This window comes from Anabrus simplex, chromosome 7, assembly GCF_040414725.1.
Source record: "Anabrus simplex isolate iqAnaSimp1 chromosome 7, ASM4041472v1, whole genome shotgun sequence".
NCBI classification, from domain to species: domain Eukaryota; kingdom Metazoa; phylum Arthropoda; class Insecta; order Orthoptera; family Tettigoniidae; genus Anabrus; species Anabrus simplex.
This window is the reverse complement of record NC_090271.1, coordinates 40,691,968-40,712,255: the sequence shown is the minus strand read 5'-3', so window position 1 is coordinate 40,712,255 and position 20,288 is coordinate 40,691,968. Positions and strand designations below refer to the sequence as shown.

The 20,288-nt window shown below is 39.3% G+C and overlaps 1 protein-coding gene across 1 annotated transcript in view; it reads left to right on the top strand.

Annotated features, from left to right (window-relative positions):
* The window catches only part of LOC136877170 (hydrocephalus-inducing protein homolog), a 49,748-nt gene extending 29,939 nt beyond the window's left edge, over positions 1 to 19,809 (top strand). Inside the window, exons 4-5 of the mRNA XM_068228573.1 lie at positions 13,568 to 13,679; positions 19,638 to 19,809. Coding sequence (XP_068084674.1) covers positions 13,568 to 13,679; positions 19,638 to 19,736 — 211 coding nt within the window. The 3' untranslated portion in view covers positions 19,737 to 19,809. The remainder of the gene's footprint in view (positions 1 to 13,567; positions 13,680 to 19,637) is intronic.
* The last annotated feature ends 479 nt before the right edge of the window (positions 19,810 to 20,288 follow it).

The window sequence follows — 20,288 nt, the reverse complement described above, 5'->3', positions numbered from 1 at the left end:
GATGGTGGCGGGGCTTCGGCTGCTGCGGAGGTGTCTTGTAGAGGCGGCGATGAAGAAGCAGCGGTGGACGAAGACAACGGGGTGGAAGAGTGTGGCAGGGTTGTGGTAGTCGTGAGTAGTGGGAGAGATAAGGACATTACTGGTGAAGGGTGACAAGTTGTGACAGTGGTGATGGGAAGTTGAGAACTGGTATATGCAGTCGTCATAGTGGTCGTGGGAGTAGGAGTAGGAGTTGTTGAGAAGAAGGGTGATGGTGCCTGAAGCAATGTCCGGGGAAGAGACGCGTTGAAGACTGGAACAATAGTTGGATCCGCAGAGTGCTGGTCTTGGATGGACGGCAGAGTTTGCATCACTGCGTAGGTCTTATGGTGAATGGTCGCTCCGGAGGCGAAGAGGCGTTGCAGGGCATCCTCTCCCGGGAGATGTACCAAAATCTGCGATGTTGGAGTGAAAGTTAGGTCATCCATCAATTGGTAGGTGTTATAAGCTGGGACGCCGGCTGTACGAAGGTCGTGGTAGATGGCATCTTCAGAGATAGTTGGATCTACTCCGGGATTAGGCAGTAAGACATGGTGGGTGGGGAAGGCCGACTGCCAACGAGGCATCAGCCTATATGCTATTTGAGGTTGGCTGGGTAGCAAGTAAACTTGAGGGCCACCCGGCCGAGCAAAAATCTTGTAGATGCTGTGGCGAAGTTTCCCCTTGCACCGGGCGAGAAGCGTTGTGCTGTGATGTGATGTAATGTGATGTGATGTTGTTGTGGAGGCCACTGCATAGGCTAATTGTAGCCACCGGCAGTGCCAATGCACTATAAGAGACTTTGTCTCTTTACCAAAACTTGATGTCTGCCTGGCCATCAGATGATATAGATGTTGATTTCCATAGGGAATCTGAAATATTTGTTCTGAATGAGTAAATTTATAATACCAATATAAATGGTCCATTATTGGACATTATAAATTTTCCAGCTAACTCATTCCTGGTTGCCAGCGTTTTGCCCCTGTGTGCTAGGCTGAGCACATCAGTTGGTACCTAGCACACCTACCAAGATGTATGGCTAGTGCATACCGTGGAGGCCACTGCATAGGCTAATAGTTGTACTACATTGTACTACAATGTACTACATTGTACTACAATGTACTACATTGTACATAGTAGGGGGTTGAATTTGGAGAAGAATAATAAAGCGGAAATTGTGATAGAGAGTGAAAAGAGGATAGGAGGGCAGAGGGAAATATGGGAGGAGTAGTAGATTTAAGGTGGGGCAGGTGGGTGAGATATTGGTTGAAAAAGACGTTGGTAGGAACTGTGCAAGGCGTGAAAAATCTAATTCGAGTTTAAAGATTTAACTATATATAATGCAGTATCCTTCTACTAATTTTCATATCCGGTCTTCCATTTTCTGTCCGTTCACTTCCCAGGTATTTGAAGTGTTCTACTATCTCCAGTATTGAGAGCTCCTTCTCCTTCTTCACTTCCACTACTCGTCACCATTGTCTTGCTCTTCTCCACTTTGATCCTCAATCCCAATTTTTCAGTCCTTCTATTCAGTACATTCAGCTGTCGTTGTACCTCCTCCTCATCTTCTCTCCATATCACAGCATCATCCGCAAACATCATTACATTCATTCTTCCCCTCCATCATCTTCTCTTGCTGGCTTTACGATTCCATCCATCACCATTATGAACAGTAAAGGTGACAACACACTCCCTCTTTTTAACCATATATTTACTCAGTGTTGTGCAACAGCACACATACATTATATCATATGGCACTCCACCAGCTTGCAAAGTCTATTTTCATGAATATTGTGAGGATCTATTCCCAAATATCCTTTACCACTCTGAAGAATAACTTCTACACATCTTTTCAATCCTGTATTGACTACATACAAGATAACATCTGTGACAGGTGTGTCATCAAGAAAGAACAGCAGAATTGCAATTTTGTCATCAAGAAAGGACAGCAGGATTTCTTTTTGTCTGTAATATTTTTGTATTGTGAAAAATGAAGAAAGAAGAACTCTGGACTCTGCTGGAAATTGTTTATGTAACTGCAAGAAGATATTAATTTGAATATGTTTGTAATATTTTAAAAAAATGTAATTTAGGGAAACATCAAGATTTATGGAACTGTAAATGAACATTGCAAGATGTGAAAATTATTTTTGAAGTGATTTTTTTTTGGTATGTAAATATAATGTAATTGATCATTTAAATTAATGTTAGCAAGTATGAAGAAAAGACATTTGGGATGTTTTAACTTGAAGAATTTCTTGAAGAATTATTTGAATTTTTTAAAATTCTGTATGTCAAAATTGTAACAGTGTGCTTTAAACAAATGCGGTGCGTAACTTTTGGACCAGTGGGTACTGCACGTGGAAAGTTTAGGTGATGCAATTCCTCTTGCTTCAGCAAGTCAGGAAATGACCATATATGGTCATACAATTGGACTGGCCATACGAACGGGCGTTCCAATTGGCGAAAAGAACAGGAATCTAGTGGAATTTACATCCGATTGGTCGTTAGTGATCTGGCCATTTCCGGTCTTCTGCCGGCTTCGGGAGTATGATGCGTCTATTCCATCTGACCATCCTCAAGAGCGGTCGTGCTTGTTGGTTGCCCTCGGAAACCCCTACCCTGATGGGTAAGTGCTACTACTGTGTTATTTTCAATGTTTTCTGATTTCGTTTGATTTAATTTATTTCCTTTTGCATTTTGGTATTTTCTTGCTTAATGTAATATTCTAAGTTTTTTAAATTCAATGTGTCTGAGTTTGCCCTAGATTCCTGTTGTTTCTAATATAAATTCTTTCACCTACATTTGTTTTAAACTATACATTGTAATGCAGCATCACTTTTCTATGTTAAACCAAGTTTTTCACTCAGTTACGTAAGTATGTATTGATTTCAGTTTCATGGAAATGTATTTGTTAAAGTCTTTTAAACATCATTGGGTTGTGAGTTAAGTATCAACTGCTCTGTCATTTAACAGTGTTTCTTGTAATATTTGTTTTGTTAATGCTAATATCATGAGTTTCGTGGTGGATGATCGTAAACCTTTTTTTCCCCATAACGTCATTCCTTATCATGGACCTCTATAGGGTTCCTGTATCTTCCACAATCCTTTCTTAGTTGTCATTTTTAGGCCTGTAAGTTTCCCCTCGCTTACGGTTTGATGTTGCGTATATTTTATCTACCGTCAAATTTCCATGTGTTGATGTATAACCACCGCAACTGTGTCATTTTATGATTTCCCTTTTCATATTAAGTGTCAGTTTTATTATTATCATTTTATTATTTTCGTATTGTTGTTATTATTATTATTATTATTATTATTATTATTATTATTATTATTATTATTATTATTATTATTATTTATTTCATTTTTTTTAGGCGTATTTCTCTAGATCAGCTACAACGTCAATATTACATACATACATACATACATACATACATACATACATTATCATTATGGACTGTTATGCCTTTCAGCGTTCAGTCTGCAAGCCCCTGTGAATTTACTAAACGTCGCCATAATCCTCGATTTGCAACTAGTGTTGTGGCCTCATTTAGTTCTATACCTCTTATCTTTAAATCATTAGAAACCGAGTCTAACCATCGTCGTCTTGGTCTACCTCTACTTCTCTTACCCTCCATAACAGTGTCCATTATTCTCCTAGGTAACCTATCCTCCTCCATTTGCCTCACATGACCCCACTACCAAAGCCGTTTTATGCGTACAGCCTCATCCATCAAGTTCATTCCTAAATTAGCTTTTTATCTCCTCATTCCGAGCACCCTCCTGCCTTTGTTCCCACCTGTTTGTACCAGCAATCATTCTTGCTACTTTCATGTCTGTTACTTCTAACTTATGAATAAGATATCCTGAGTCCACCCAGCTTTCGCTCCCTTAAAGCAAAGTTGGTCTGAAAACAGACCGATGTAAAGATAGTTTCGTCTGGGAGCTGACCTCCATCTTACAGAATACTGTTGATTACAACTGCGAGCTCACTGCATTAGCTTTACGACGCCTTGATTCAATCTCACTTACTATATTACCATCCTGGGAGAACACACAACCTAAATACTTGAAATGATCGACCTGTTCTAGCTTTGTATCACCAATCTGATATTCAATTCTGTTGAATTTCGTACCTACTGACATCATTTTCATACCATACTCATTGCACCTCTTTTCAAGTTCCAGGCTTTCGGCACAATCCGCCATTAAGACCAAGTCGTCAGCATAGGCCAGACTGCTTACTACATTTCCACCTAACTGAATCCCTCCCTGCCATTTTATATCTTTCAGCAGATGATCCATGTAAACTACAAACAGCAAAGGTGAAAGATTGAAGCCTTGTCTAACCACTGTAAGTACCCTGAACCAAGAACTCATTCTGCCATCAATTCTTACTGAAGCCCAATTGTCAACATAAATGCCTTTGATTGATTTTAATAATCTACCTTTAATTCCATAGTCCCCCAGTATAGCGAACATCTTTTCCCTCGGTATCCTGTCATATGCTTTCTCTAGATCTACGAAACATAAAACAACTGCCTATTCCTCTCGTAGCATTTTTCAATTACCTGGCGCATACTGAAAATCTGATCCTGACAGCCTCTCTGTGGTCTGAAATCACACTGGTTTTCATCCAACTTCCTCTCAACGACTGATCATACCCTCCCTTCCAAGATGCCAGTGAATACTTTGCCTGGTTTTTTTTTTTTTTTTTTTTTTGCTAGGGGCTTTACGTCGCACCGACACGGATAGGTCTTATGGCGACGATAGGATAGGAAAGGCCTAGGAGTTGGAAGGAAGCGGCCATGGTCTTAATTAAGGTACAGCCCCGGCATTTGCCAGGTGTGAAAATGGGAAACCACGGAAAACCATCTTCAGGGCTGCCGATAGTGGGATTCGAACCTACTATCTCCCGGATGCAAGCTCACAGCCGCACGCCTCTACGCGCACGGCCAACTCGCCCGGTGCCTGGTTTACTAATCAATGAGATACCTTGATAGTTGTTGGCAATCCTTCCTCTTCCCTTGCTTATAGATAGGTGCAATTACTGCTTTTGTCCAATCTGAAGGTACCTTACCAACACTCCATGCTAATTTTACTACTCTATAAAGCCATTTCATCCCTGCCTTCCCATTATACTTCACCATTTCAGGTCTAATTTCATCTATTCCTGCTGCTTTATGACAATGGAATTTATTTACCATCCTTTCCACTTCCTCAAGCATAATTTCACCAACATCATTTTCCTCCTCCTCTTGAGCTTCGCTGTTCGCAACACCACCAGGATGATTTCCTTTTACATTGAGAAGATGTTCAAAATATTCCCTCTACGTCAATATTACGTTTTTAAAACAAAAAGATTTTGGTGGATGAAGTCAACAATTTTTTTAAGATTTCAATTTTATTTCACCATATTTTTTCTGTACTGTCTTCTTCATCGTTCAGGTCTGTTTGAAGGGATTGTTCAGTTTTTGTGGTCCTCCCAGTACTTCTTCAGCCACTCCGATCTTCGCGCCTTTTCTCGGTTGAAATTATGCATGTTGTTGGTTTGTTTTGCATAAGGATAAAGCAGAGGTACTATCTATAAAACATGTTTTACATTAAGTTATCTCTAGGGCCCGTATTCTTATGTAATTACATATTCAATCCCTTTACTTGTAGACAACTGTAAATGAAAAATGTCGGCAATGTGGTTCTGATAAGGTTATAACTGTGTTTCATTTGACATATATTTGCATATTCTTGGTAATATTACATATTTTTACATATTATGTGAAGAATGTAACATTTTGGTACATATCAAAGTAATTATTCAAAAAAAGTTTAAAAATTGTCAGCTCTTTTAATTTTCAGACTATAGGAAAAATATTGGTGAAATTCATCTCATATAGAATATATTTCAATTGCCAAAATCGTCTTTAAAATTCCCTTAAAAATAGGATTTGTAACCTTTTGTCTGTGAAATACAGTAGGTATGAGTACCTCAACTGCATACAACAGCACTAATCCTCTCTCAGAATATGAGATGGCTAGGTGTTTTTTTCATTGGTCAGAGTTTCTAACACATTCCATGCAATCTTGAAATAAATTCTAGATTATTCGATCTCACTATCTGTTTGCAAGATCTTTAGATGTGTACAAGAAGGGCCCCCAGAATATATTCAATCCAGCTAGTTTTCCTTTTAAAATATGCAACTGTGACTTCCTGCCATGTTGAACGGTCCTTCTCAGCCTACAAGAGAATTTATCGGATCGGCGCCAAAACACCACAATGGAAAATATGGAATACTTGATGACACACTGTGCATCATCATCATCATCATCATCATCATCATCATCATCATCATTTCTTCGCTCCAGCAAACTGGGTGCGGTTGTGTACGAGCCTCCACCAGTTTGTCCTAATCCATCCACAGATGCTGCTCATATATGTGATGCCAGTTCACATCTCTAATTAGCTGCCTCTGTGGATCATTGGTAGAGTGTCGGCCTCCGGATCCCAGATAGCGGGTTCAAACCCCGGCAGAGGTAGTCGGATTTTTGAAGGTCGGAAAAAATTCCATTCGACACTCCATGCGTATGATGTCGGCATGTAAAAGATCTCTGGTGACACGTTTGGTGTTTACCCGACACATTCATTAAATTTCAGCCATAGACGCCCAGGAGAGTTTCGGTTTACTCGGTCTGCCATCTAGTGGCCTAGAGTAAAACGGAATGTCGAAATTGACGAGCAGACAGCCAGATGGTGTCAAATTGAAATGTATGTACACGGTAGCTAGGCCATATGATTATTATTATTACATCTCTAATTTCAAGGTCCTTCAATATTTGTTTTTCCCAGACACCATGAGGTCTTCCTCTTGGTCTCTTCCCAGGAACATGGTGGTCAAAGTATGTTCAAGGAGTCCTGTGAGGGTCCATTCTTTTCATGTGACCATACCATTGCAATCTCTTCACTTCTAGAGTCTCCAGCAAGCTTCTTTCCAATCCAAGCTGTTGCCGGATATCCACATTCCTTATTTTATCCACTGTACATCACAGTAAAAATGTTAACATACTATATGTGTTACTTAATAGGAAGTGCAAATGATAAAAGCTATGTACAAAAATTGTGTTAGTGTGAAGAATATTATAGGAAAAACAAAATGGTTTAAAGTTGAAACCGGTCTCTGACAGGGAAGCATACTATCCCCCATACTATTCATCATAGTCATGGATGAAATTCATAAGGACATTAAAGAAAGATTGGAAAGACAGGCAACAAAAGCCATGTTGTTTGCAGATGATATAGTGATACGGGGTGATGATGAAACGGAAGTGCCAAAAACAAGTAGATGTATGGAATCAAGAGATAGAAAAATTTGGGATGAGAGTAAGCACAGAGAAAGGTAAAACAATCATGATAACAAGGGGAAGAAAGGAAGGAAGGAAGGAAGGAAGGAAGGAAGAGGAAAGATAAAACTGAATGATAAAATTCTGAAAGTGGTTAAAAGTTTCAAGTACTTGGGAAGTGTGATCACAGAAGATGGAAAGGTAACCGAGGAAATTGGGAAAAGAATACAACAAGCAAATAGGTTCTACCAGAGTGTAAGGGGTATTTTGTGTGGAACCAAGATGTCCCGAAGAAATGTAAGAAAGTATTATATTTAACCTATTATGAACCCATACTAACCTATGCTGCTGGATTGTGGACTACAACAAAACGAGTGGAGAGTAGAATACAGGCAGTGGAGATGAAATTCTTAAGAGGTATCGGGGGCAATACCAGAAAGGATAGAATTAGAAATGAAGAGATAAGGGAAAGGACAGGAATCTTGAAACTTCAAGACAGGATAGAAACAACAAAGCTAAAGTGGTATGGGCATATGATGAGAATGGGAGCCAAAAAAAGCTTTTTCAGTGAAGTTAACAGGAAAGAGACCACGAGGAAGACCCCGAAAGAGGTGGACAGATTCAGTGTGGGAGTGCATAGAGAAGTGGGAAGGAATACCAGACAGATACTGTATGAAATTTATATAGTAACATCTTTCTTTTCTTTTTCAGGGCACGAGGGAAGCAGGAAATTGGCTACAACAATGCATTTTGTAATATACTCCGCGATTTACAGGACATAACATTATTTTAAAATATTTTGATTCTGCCTGGTACTGTCAAAATTAGAAAACGGTAGACTGTATAAATTCGCGCAAGCCCCGTGGTGTAGGGGTACTATACCTGCATCATACCCGGACGCCCCGGGTTTGATTTCCGGCCAGGTCAGGAAATTTTATCTAGATCTGAGTGCTGGTTCGAAGTCCATTCAGGCTACATGATTAGAATTGAGGAGCTATCTGATGGTGAGATAGCGGCCCCAGCCTAGAAAGGTCGATTAACGACCAAGAGGACACATTGTGCTGACCATACCACACCTCCTAATCTGCAGGCCTTCGGGCTGAGCAGTGGTCGCTTGCTAGGCCGAGGCCCTTCAGGGCTGTAGTGCCATGAGATTAGGTTAGGTTAGTTAGACTGTATAAATTATGTAAAGCAACAACAATGACTTTGTCATAAAAAATGGAAGATTTTAAAACAATTTTGTTGTCTTATGTCATAACCATAACTAATAAAAAATATATGATCATTTTTATAAATTTAATGTATTAATTCTATTAAATACACTGACTGACAGAGCAAATGCAACACCAAGAAGGAGTGGTCAGAACTTTATGCCAATTGCAGGGTAGACTGATGTCACTGAGGTATGCTCATGATGTGAAATGCGCCGCTGTGCTGCGCACGTAGCGAACGATAAATGGGACACGGCGTTGGCGAATGGCCCACTTCGTACCGTGATTTCTCAGCCGACAGTCATTGTAGAACGTGTTGTCGTGTGCCACAGGACACGTGTATAGCTAAGAATGCCAGGCCGCCGTCAACGGAGGCATTTCCAGCAGACAGACGACTTTACAAGGGGTATGGTGATCGGGCTGAGAAGGGCAGGTTGGTCGCTTCGTCAAATCGCAGCCGATACCCATAGGGATGTGTCCACGGTGCAGCGCCTGTGGCGAAGATGGTTGGCGCAGGGACATGTGGCATGTGCGAGGGGTCCAGGCGCAGCCCGAGTGACGTCAGCACGCGAGGATCGGCGCATCCGCCGCCAAGCGGTGGCAGCCCCGCACGCCACGTCAACCGCCATTCTTCAGCATGTGCAAGACACCCTGGCTGTTCCAATATCGACCAGAACAATTTCCCGTCGATTGGTTGAAGGAGGCCTGCACTCCCGGCGTCCGCTCAGAAGACTACCATTGACTCCACAGCATAGACGTGCACGCCTGGCATGGTGCCGGGCTAGAGCGACTTGGATGAGGGAATGGCGGAACGTCGTGTTCTCTGATGAGTCACGCTTCTGTTCTGTCAGTGATAGTCACCGCAGACGAGTGTGGCGTCGGCGTGCGTGGAGAAAGGTCAAATCCGGCCGTAACTGTGGAGCGCCCTACCGCTAGACAACGCGGCATCATGGTTTGGGGCGCTATTGCGTATGATTCCACGTCACCTCTAGTGCGTATTCAAGGCACGTTAAATGCCCACCGCTACGTGCAGCATGTGCTGCGGCCGGTGGCACTCCAGTACCTTCAGGGGCTGCCCAATGCTCTGTTTCAGCATGATAATGCCCGCCCACACACTGCTCGCATCTCCCAACAGGCTCTACGAGGTGTACAGATGCTTCCGTGGCCAGCGTACTCTCCGGATCTCTCACCAATCGAACACATGTGGGATCTCATTGGACGCCGTTTGCAAACTCTGCCCCAGCCTCGTACGGACGACCAACTGTGGCAAATGGTTGACAGAGAATGGAGAACCATCCCTCAGGACACCATCCACACTTTTATTGACTCTGTACCTCGACGTGTTTCTGCGTGCATCGCCGCTCGCGGTGGTCCTACATCCTACTGAGTCGATGCCGTGCGCATTGTGTAACCTGCATATCGGTTTGAAATAAACATCAATTATTCGTCCGTGCCGTCTCTGTTTTTTCCCCAACTTTCATCCCTTTCGAACCACTCCTCCTTGGTGTTGCATTGTCACTGTCAGTCAGTGTATTTTATGAATATTACATATTTCACTGATATTTACTACATTTTATGTACATTTTTTGCACTTTGATGTTATATAAAAATCTGGACCCTAGTTATTTCACAAGAGACCTAATAGACATATATTTTAAGTATACCAAATCATATTGTCATAAGATATTTTATTCAATAAGCTATACCCATTTTTATGTCTTTCCAGTGCTGATGATAGCTCAATTGAGCCTAAACATGTGCATTTTTAAATGCTGCGGAGTCCTCTATTTATAAATAGGTCAGAAAGCTCGTCTTGATATGCCTGTTATAGTCATATTGTTTTGCCTGCACTTTTCAATGGTTTTATGAACATTTAATAAGAGGCACATATTGGAATGCCACAGTTTGTAGTTAAAATTCATCCATTCTGACATTGTGCCATCCATTTGGTATGAATCTATCCATATATTCGCTTTTTTATCCTACAGTTCTTGACGCAAAGCTTGGTATTGTGTCGTAGAAGGCAATGCTATTTTTAATCGCAGTTCTTCTATATAGAACGGTTGTCATGTGAGCTCATAGATTAGTCTCTATGGAGCATTTTTATACCAGGCAGAGAACTTTCTTAAGATACATGGCCTTCAATCTTTTTAGTGTAGCTAGATTATCCTTTGATAGGTGTTCCCAGATAATGTCTAAGGCGTATGTCATGATGGAAAGTGTTTGTATGTAGACTTTTTAAAATCTTAGCAGCATCTAAGTAATTAGGAATGCTCTGCCATCTTTTGAATATATTTGGAAGCTGGGAAATGTTAGAGAATTAAAGAGTACCTAGCTAGGAATTGTATTCTTCCATGTTCAGAGGAAGTATATACTCTCAGGCTTGACAAGTAGTAATCAAACATGGCTGCATGCAATGACATTACTAAGGATGAAAATCACATGTATCAGAATATTAATGAGTGTTGGTCACTTAGCAACTTGTTAAGTATTGCGAGTTAAGGTAAGCCTTCACCTGCAATTATTGGAGTGATCATTTAAAGATTTTATTTTATGGTAACTCAAAGTTGGCTGAACTTAGTGATCAATCAATGTCTCATGATTCACTGGCAGGTGATTCCAGAGAGAATAAAACAAAAATGAAGCAAATCTGTCCAGTTGAACGTATGGACAGATTTGCCAAAGCTGTTTTTAGTAATTTCTTTTAATATATAGATGTTACTGAAGAGATTGTTGATGCTGTTGAAATGGAGACCCAATTTTGAGGTGAGAATCTGACAGAACTTTGAGAGACCTGAATAGGAACAAGAAGTGATAGAATGGTAGGACATATCTTAAGACACCCAGGACTTGTGCAGTTGGTTTTTGAGGTAGGTGTGAGCGGTAAGAATGGTAGGGGTAGACCAAGGTATGAATATGACATGTAAATTATAGCAGATGTAGGATGTATCAGTTACGTAGAAATGAAAAGGTTAGCACAGGATAGAGTGGCATGGAGAGCGGAATCAAACCATTCTATGGACTGATGACTTGAACAACAACAATGTTAATTAAATAATCTATAAGATTATAATGTGTAGTATTGAATAGGTGGAAATATTATACTTTAATTTAGAACATAGCAGCTTATTTCTTCTTCTTCACAACTTTAAAAAGAGTAATAGGGCAGTTCATTTGTATTCAGTTTTCTTGAAATGTACTGGTTTCTCCTTGTTCTCAGTTTTACAGATGTTGTGGAAATGATATTCCTGTAAACAAGTCATTGAAGTAAAACCAGACAAGCACTTTCTGTATGTCTTCAGAAAGTTTGTCAAGCAAGGTTATCATTGGAGCTGCACATTTCCCAAACGTATCTTTATATAGAGTGATCCCATTTTGATTTTTATCATGGTAGAAATCAAAGTTTATTAGTGAAAATAAAATGGCTTACGGCTTTTAGTGCTGGGAGTGTCCGAGGACAAGTTCAGCTCGCCAGATGCAGGTCTTTTGATTTGACTCCCGTAGGCGACCTGCACGTCATGATAGGGATGAAATGATGATGAAGACGCCACATACACCCAACCCCCATGCCAGCAAAATTAACCAATGATGGTTAAAATTCTCGGCACTGCCAGGAATCAAACCTGGGACCCCTGTCACCAAAAGCTAGCATGCTAACCATTTAGCCATGGAGCCGGACAGTTTATTAGTTAACCGCAAGGATTATTGAAGCACTAGACTTTGTATCCATAATATATTGGCTCTCTGCAAATAAACTGTGTACACTTATATTGTCCATAGTACTCAACCATGTACTCATCGAAATCTGGATTCTGTTCTACTCAGAAATATACAAGACCAGAACCAAGAAGCTGTCCGCTCAGCTGTGGATATGGATCTTTGAACATGGGATAAATGTGTCATGTCAGGAGGAGAGATTGTTTTCATAGATTGTATCTGTAACTGCAATTCCTTGGAATTTTGTTGTTGAGATTGTTCTTGTGTTTTCGAGTTTGTCCTTGTTTTCTTCTCTATTGCTCCATCTTTGATTCTGACCTGTCATTGTGTTTATGCATTGTGTCTCCTGGTTTATGTTCCTGCAATGCCAAAAGAAATAAGTAATTTTTCAAGTGCAGCAAGAAATCATGAATCATTTGGAAAATTCTGGTACAGCAAGTTATTATTTCATGATTAGACCTACCCAGAAACCAGAGCTTAGGGTTCACAAAGAGAACATCTATCCAGCACAAGACAACAGCATTATGTGCAGTGCCTATCCTGCCAATGTGTTTTATTATATTATGCTTTCATGGTTCTCTGAAGAAGAAAATTGATTGCACTGATGGATTCTGCACCTAGACTCTGCTGTGATATGTGAGCTGCCTTGGTTGTGATACAATTGAGGACTGAACTTTTGGCATAATCAACGTATTAGGTGAATCATATAACCTAAATTTCCACTCATTTCCATTAAAGCCATTTTTAGACAATGAATTGTTTGCAGTCCTTGTGAGGTAAGGGTCGGCAGCATCTGCTGTGTTTGGGAAACAGCATGTTAATGTGGTGGATGATAGTGTTGTATGTGGTGTTTGTGTTGTGCAGAGATGTTGGAGATAGCACAAACACCCAGACCCCAAGCTGAGGGAATTAACCATTTGAGATAAAATCCTTTGACCCAGCCAGGAATCAAACGTGGTGTCTCGAAGACCAAAAGCCAAGAAGCTGACTGCTCAGCTGTGGATTTGGATCTCTGAACATGGGATCAGTGTGTCATGTCAGAAGGAGAGATTGTTTTGAAAAATTGTATCTGTAACTGCATTTTCTAGATTTTTTTTTTTTTTTTTTTTTTTTTTTTTTTTTTTTTTTTTTTTTTTTTTTTTTGTAACCGCATTTCCTTCAAATTTTGTTTCTTTTCTGTTGGCCTTAAAACAGTTTGGACAGTACACGTATATTTTGGTATTTTCTCACAGGATTTCTTTCTGTGTGTGTAATGAAGTTGTATGTTTTATGGTTAATCGTAGGGTAGAAGTGGAAGTGCCCACTGAGACTTCTGTTCCACGTCTGGATGAAATGATTTCTGTACTTCCACATACTGGTACTGTCGTGCATGGGGAGAAACCATTCCAAATGTTGGTAAGTTTCTCAGTCACTGATCTCTAGACTCCAAGTACCTGACAGATTATTCATTCTGTTTCAGCATTTTTGTCAGGATGGATCATGAATATAGATCTGAAGTTCTCATTTTCAACAAAACTTGTTGCAGTTTCACTTACTGAACACATTTCATTGTCAGTGCTGGTGGACTGTTAGACATTTAACCAACTAATTTGTTTCACGTAACAAATTTTGGCAAAGAATTTTAACAGATCTGAGCTTTCAACAATACATTTTTGATAGGAACCACATACAGTAAGTCTGTATCAATTTTGAAGAGATTATGGTACTGCACATTACATCCATTAGGTTAGTGCTTTCACTGTCTCACACTTCTTGCCATTTAATAGTTTATGAGCACTCATATCAGACTTCATCCTTGGACTTGAAGGTTAAGTAAATACCATATATGCAGCCTTAGACCAAGGAAGTTGGCTGTACATGTCGCATAGTTGTCAGCTTGCATTTGAGATATGGTGGATTTTGATCACCCTGCCGGCAGCCCAGAAGATGGTTTTCCACATTTTGCCACATTCATACCAGATAAATGCTGGGGCTGTACTTTAATTTTCATTACTGTCTTGATTCTAGACCTTTCCCTTCCTTGCATCAACAAACATCTTCTGCTGCTGGTATGATGTTAAACGATTACACTGTTTCTGAAAGGATGGGGAAGCATGTAATAATCCTTCAATTTCTATTTTAATTGTTATTTATTTAAATAACCTCCCATTATACAGTGCTTAATATATGATGATTTAGCTATATTATTGTATATGTTGTGTTAACATAGAATAATATTTATAATGTTTAATTAAAGAATCAAAGTAATACACTGAAGGGTGAATCATGTTTGCATAATGAATATGTAATGAAGTATTGACTGGCTAATTAAATGATTGCTTTATTTAAGATTTTTTTTTTTTTGCTATTTGTTTTACGTCGCACCGACACAGATAGGTCTTTTGGCGACGATGGGATAGGAAAGGCCTAGGAAGTAGAAGGAAGCGGCCATGGCCTCAATTAAGGTACAGCCCCGGCATTTGCCTGGTGTGAAAATGGGAATCCATGGAAAACCATCTTCAGGGCTGCTGACAGTGGGGCTCGAACCCACTATCTCCCGATTACTGGATACTGGCCGCACTTATATTTAAGATTAATGAGACAATATGGTTTAATATGATTTTCTTCTTCTTTTATAATTCAATACGTTCATCAGCTCTTGTTATAATAAAATTAATAAAATAATATATGAATAATAATATGCCCCATGCTTGGACATCAATTATAATTTAATAAATAATATAAATGAATAAAATAAAGTAAGATAAATAAAATAATTAACTGAAATGTCCAGAATTTGAGCACCAGAGTTCACCAAAATGGATCCCATGAATTTTGATAGAGCAAAATTATTTTCTCCCAGGGCGTGTACTACATAAAGCTACATCTGCTTCAGGCCTTACCTAACCCTCTGAAAATGATTAAACAGGTAGGAACTGCATCTAGATTCTCCAATAACTGCAAACAAATTTAAAATAAACTATCTATATTCTGACCTAACTATAATCTGTACATTAACACTTCATTAACACACAACAAACACAAAATAGCAGCACACTCAATAAATATTTACAACTGCTAGTAGACTACCTATAAGCATTCAATAATCCTTGACAAACAGCAGTGAGAAATGACAGCAAGCACTGCACTATCATTTGTAGTGAGCCCAATGACCAGTAGTTACAATGCATACATATGAGATATTGCCCTTCACTGTTTTTGTGCATCAACACAAATTGCCAGCTCTCACCATCAACACATGGTATATCACTTTGATACTGTACCTCTTTAAGCACTCACTCCAACACTTGGTTTTAGAGATACGTTCACTTGCACAAACATACACTGTTGGTCTGACACTAGGCCTTGAGGCCTTGGAACCGGGCCATAGATTACCGACAGGTGCCAGGAGATATAGAAGACCAATTACATGTGCTAGATTAGTACAGTAGCACAAGAGTTGGGAATATGTGGGATCTGGTAAATGCAGCACGGGTGAAGTTTAAGGAAGAGGAGATTGTTATCACTGGAATACTGAGTAGGAGGGATACTGACTGCAAGGTGATTGGGGATTTAAATGAGACTATGGAGTGTGTGTGTAGGAAAATGGGAGTGAGATTTCTAGGTCCTAATGGGTGGGTAGGAGATAGGAATTTGCACTCAGATGGCCTTCACATAAACCGCAGTGGTACATATAAGTTAGGAAATTGGTTCAGAAGGGTTACAATATGAAGATAATATGAAGACAATATGAAGACAATATGAAGATAAAGTTGGAATTCAAGAGGACAAATTGGGGCAAATATTCATTTATAGGAAGGGGAGTTTAGGGATTGGAATAACTTACCAAGGAAGATGTTCAATAAATTTCCAATTTCTTCGCAATCATTTAAGCATTTAAGGAAAGGCTAGGAAAACAACAGATAGGGAATCTGCCACCTGGGTGAATTCTGCACGTGCAGATCAAGATTGATTGATTGATTGATTGATTGATTGATTGATCGATTGATTGATTGATTGATTGATTGATTGATTGATTGATTGATTGATTGATTGATTGATTGATTGATTGATTGATTGATTGATTGATTGATTGAATCTTCCCTCCATGGGAATTTAGAATTTTCCATTCGGAATTGCTAGGCGGGCAGTAATTCCATGTGGAGATTTATCTCCCGTATGCAGTTATCAGACTGTGCCTCATTTATAGGCTTCTGATAAGCTCACCTACATACACCCAGCGTCAGTGTGTAGGGTCTGACACATCCCACTCTGACGAGTCTAGTGTCAGACCTAAGACGAAACGCTCGTTAATAGAGCAAACGCCTGAAAAGCCTTACATCTGATATGGTAGGAGGGGTAGTATTCATTCTGGTGAAAGAAGAATTTGTAAGCTACAAAAATGTTAAAGATGACAAACATAAAATTCTAGGTGTAAGGCTCATCTCTAAAGATAATAGGCAACTTGATGTCTTTGGAGTGTACAGACCAGGAAAGTGTAGTGCTGATGCTAATTCAGGATTATTTGATAAGATAATCAGCTATGTGGGAAACGATATGGAGAGGAACATGATAGTAGCGGGTGATCTCAATTTACCAAAAGTCAATTGACAAGGTAATGCGAATGACAGGAAACATGACCAACAAATGGTAAATGAGTTAATATGGGAAGGGCAGCAGATTCAGAAAGTGATGGAACCAACTAGAGGGAAGAATATTCTGGATGTGGTGCTGGTAAAGCCAGATGAGATCTATAGAGAAACCGAAGTAATATATGGTAGTAGTGATCATGAAGCTGTTTATGTCATAGTTAAAAATAAATGTGAAAGAAAGGGAGGTATTAAAATTAGGACGATTAGGCAGTACCATATGGCTGATAAAACAGACATGAGGGAGTTTTGAAAAAGTAACTATGATCGGTGGAAAACGGTAAATAAAAATGTAAACAGACTCTGGGATGGGTTTAAAGCAATTGTTGAGGAATGTTAAAATAGGTTTGTACCTTTGAAGGTGGTAAGGAATGTTAACGATCCACTATATTATAACAGGCAAGTAAAGAGATTAAGAAGGAGGTGCAGGTTGGAAAGAAATAGAGTTAGAAATGGCAGTGGAAGTAAGGAGAAATTGAAGGAACTTACTAGGAAATTTAATCTAGCAAAGAAGTCAGCTAAGGATAACATGATGGCAAGAATAATTGGTGGCCATACAAATTTTAGTGAAAAATGGAAGAGTATTTTCCAGTATAGGTACTTTAAGGCAGAAGCAGGTTCCAAGAAAAACATTCCAGGAATCATTAATGAACAAGGGGAGTGTGTATGCGAGGATCTTCAAAAGGCAGAAGTATTCAGTCAGCAGTATGTAAAGATTGTTGGTTACAAGGATAATGTCCAAATAGAGGAGGTGACTATAATACTAAAGAAGTATTAAAATTTACCTATGGTAACAATGACATTTACAGTAAGATACAAAAGTAGAAAACTAGAAAAGCAGCTGGAATTGATAAGGTTTTGGGGGATATAATAAAGACATTGGGTTGGGATATAGAACCATATTTGAAGTACTTATTAGGTTAATGTTTTTGTGAAGGAGCTATATCAGATGAATGGAGAGTTGCTATAGTAGCCCCTGTGTATAAAGGAAAGGGTGATAGACATAAAGCTAAAAATTACAGCCCAGTGAGTTTGAAATGCATTGCATGTAAGCTTTGGGAAAAAATGCTTTCTGATTATATTCATGTGTGCAAAATTTACAACTGGTTTGATAGAAGGCAGTTTGGATTTAGGAAAGATTATTCCACTGAAGCTCAACTTGTAGGATTCCAGCAAGATATAGCAGATATCCTGGATTCAGGAGGTCAAATGGACTGTATCGTGATTAACCTATCTAAGGCATTTAATAGGGTAGATCATGGGAGACTACTGACAAAAATGAGTGCAATTGGATTAGAAAAAAGAGTGACTGAATGGGTGGCTAAATTTCTAGAAAATAGAACTCACATAATTAGAATAGGCAAAGCTTTATCTGACCCTGTAATAATTAAGAGGGAAATTCCTCAAGGCAATATTATTGGACCTTTATTTTTTCTTATATATATAAATGATATGAGTAAAGAAGTGGAATCAGAGATAAGGCTTTTTGTGGAATTTTGTTATTCTGTATAGAGTAATAAATAAATTACAAGATTGTGAGCAACTGCAAAATCACCTCGATAATGTTCTGAGATGGACAGTAGGCAACGGTATGATGATAAACAGGGTTAAAAGTCAGGTTGTGAGTTTCACAAATGGGAAAAGTCCTCTCAGTTTTAATTATTGCAATGATGGGGTGAAAGTTCCTTTTGTGGTTAATTGTAAGTACCTAGGTGTTAATATAAGGAAAGATCTTCATTGAGGTAATCACATAAATACGGTTGTAAATAATGGGTCCAGATCTCTGCATATCTGGGGTTGTAGTAAGGACGTAAAGGAGAGGGCATATAAATCTCTAGTAAGACCCCAACTAGAGTATGATTCCAGTGTATGGGAGCCTCACCAGGATTACTTAATTCAAAAACTGGAAAAAATCCAAAGGAAAGCAGCTCGATTTGTTCTGGGTGATTTCTGACAAAAGAGTAGCATTACAAAAATGTTGTAAAGTTTGGGCTGGGAAGACTTGGGAGAAAGGAGATGAGCTGCTCGACTAAGTGGTATGTTACATGTTATAATTCTCGTGTTAGACCTGTGTTCAAATGTACGTAAATACAAAGTATGTTACAAGTGTTATTTTAATATCCACCTTAAGGTGGTATATTTCGAGCTGTCAGGGGAGAGATGGCGTGGAATGACATTAGTAGATGAATAAGTTTGAGTGGCGTCTTAAAAAGTAGGAAAGATCTCAATATGAAGATAAAGCTGGAATTCAATTCAAGAGGACAAATTGGGGCAAATATTCATTTCTAGGATGGAGAGTTAGGGATTGGAATAATTTACCAAGGGAGATGTTCAATACATTTCCAATTTTATTGCAGTCATTTAAGAAAAGTCTAGGAAAACAACAGACAGAAAATATGCCACCTGGGTGACTGCCCTAAATGCAGATCATTAGTGATTGATTGAGTTGTGTATGTATTAGCAAGTAAACTACACTACTGCTCTGTTTGTCAACAATCAGTTGTACACTCATTAATGTTCACTGTAATAGTAAGTTGTTCCCATAAAATTATACTATAGACCGCATCTTTCCGAAGTATAAGTAGACTTCCTCATTCCTATTCCATCTTGATATCCCGAAGCTCATGCAGGCATGATTGTCTAATCATGAGCAAGAGTTTTCCCGTGCTATGGTAACATGTAGCTATATCCGGACAGTGCCCTAAGTTTGACTTTGGGTTCACAGCTAGCTACAAGCCTGACTTCCGACCGGCCAACCGAGCAGAGGAGGTGTGGCTACGGCTGGTGCGTGGTCCGACAGCTCTGCACTCTCCAAGTCTCATGACTCTCTGTACGATTCACCAAAGTTTCCCTGTATATTTTTCCAAATCTGGAAATAATGTGTGTTTCCCAACTGCCTGTGCAAAGTAAATTACTGATAACTAACATGGAGACCTTCCAGCTTTAAATAATTCATAATATGTTAAAATTTGTATATGTGATATTAAATGGACATAGTTTTAATACAGAAGAATTGATTTTTAGCTCATGTTCTTTATGGAATGAACAACAATGTTTTAATACAAATACCATTAGATTTTAAGACTGAATTTCAAAGGTGTTGAGTAGGTTTAACAAGAATGGACAGAGTAAGAAATGAGAGAGTTTGGGAAATGATAAATGAGGTGCCCCTACAGGAATAGATAGAAAATTCAAGGCTGCAGTGGTATGGGCATGTTAAGAGAATGGGAGAAGAGAGGGTATCAAGAAAGATGTTAGAAATGGAGTTGAAGGGAAGGAGACCTAGAGGAAGACCAAAGGACAGATGGTTGAAAAGTGTAAAGAACAGCATCAAGGCAGGAGAGGGAACTGGATGACTGTGACGAAAGAGAAGTGA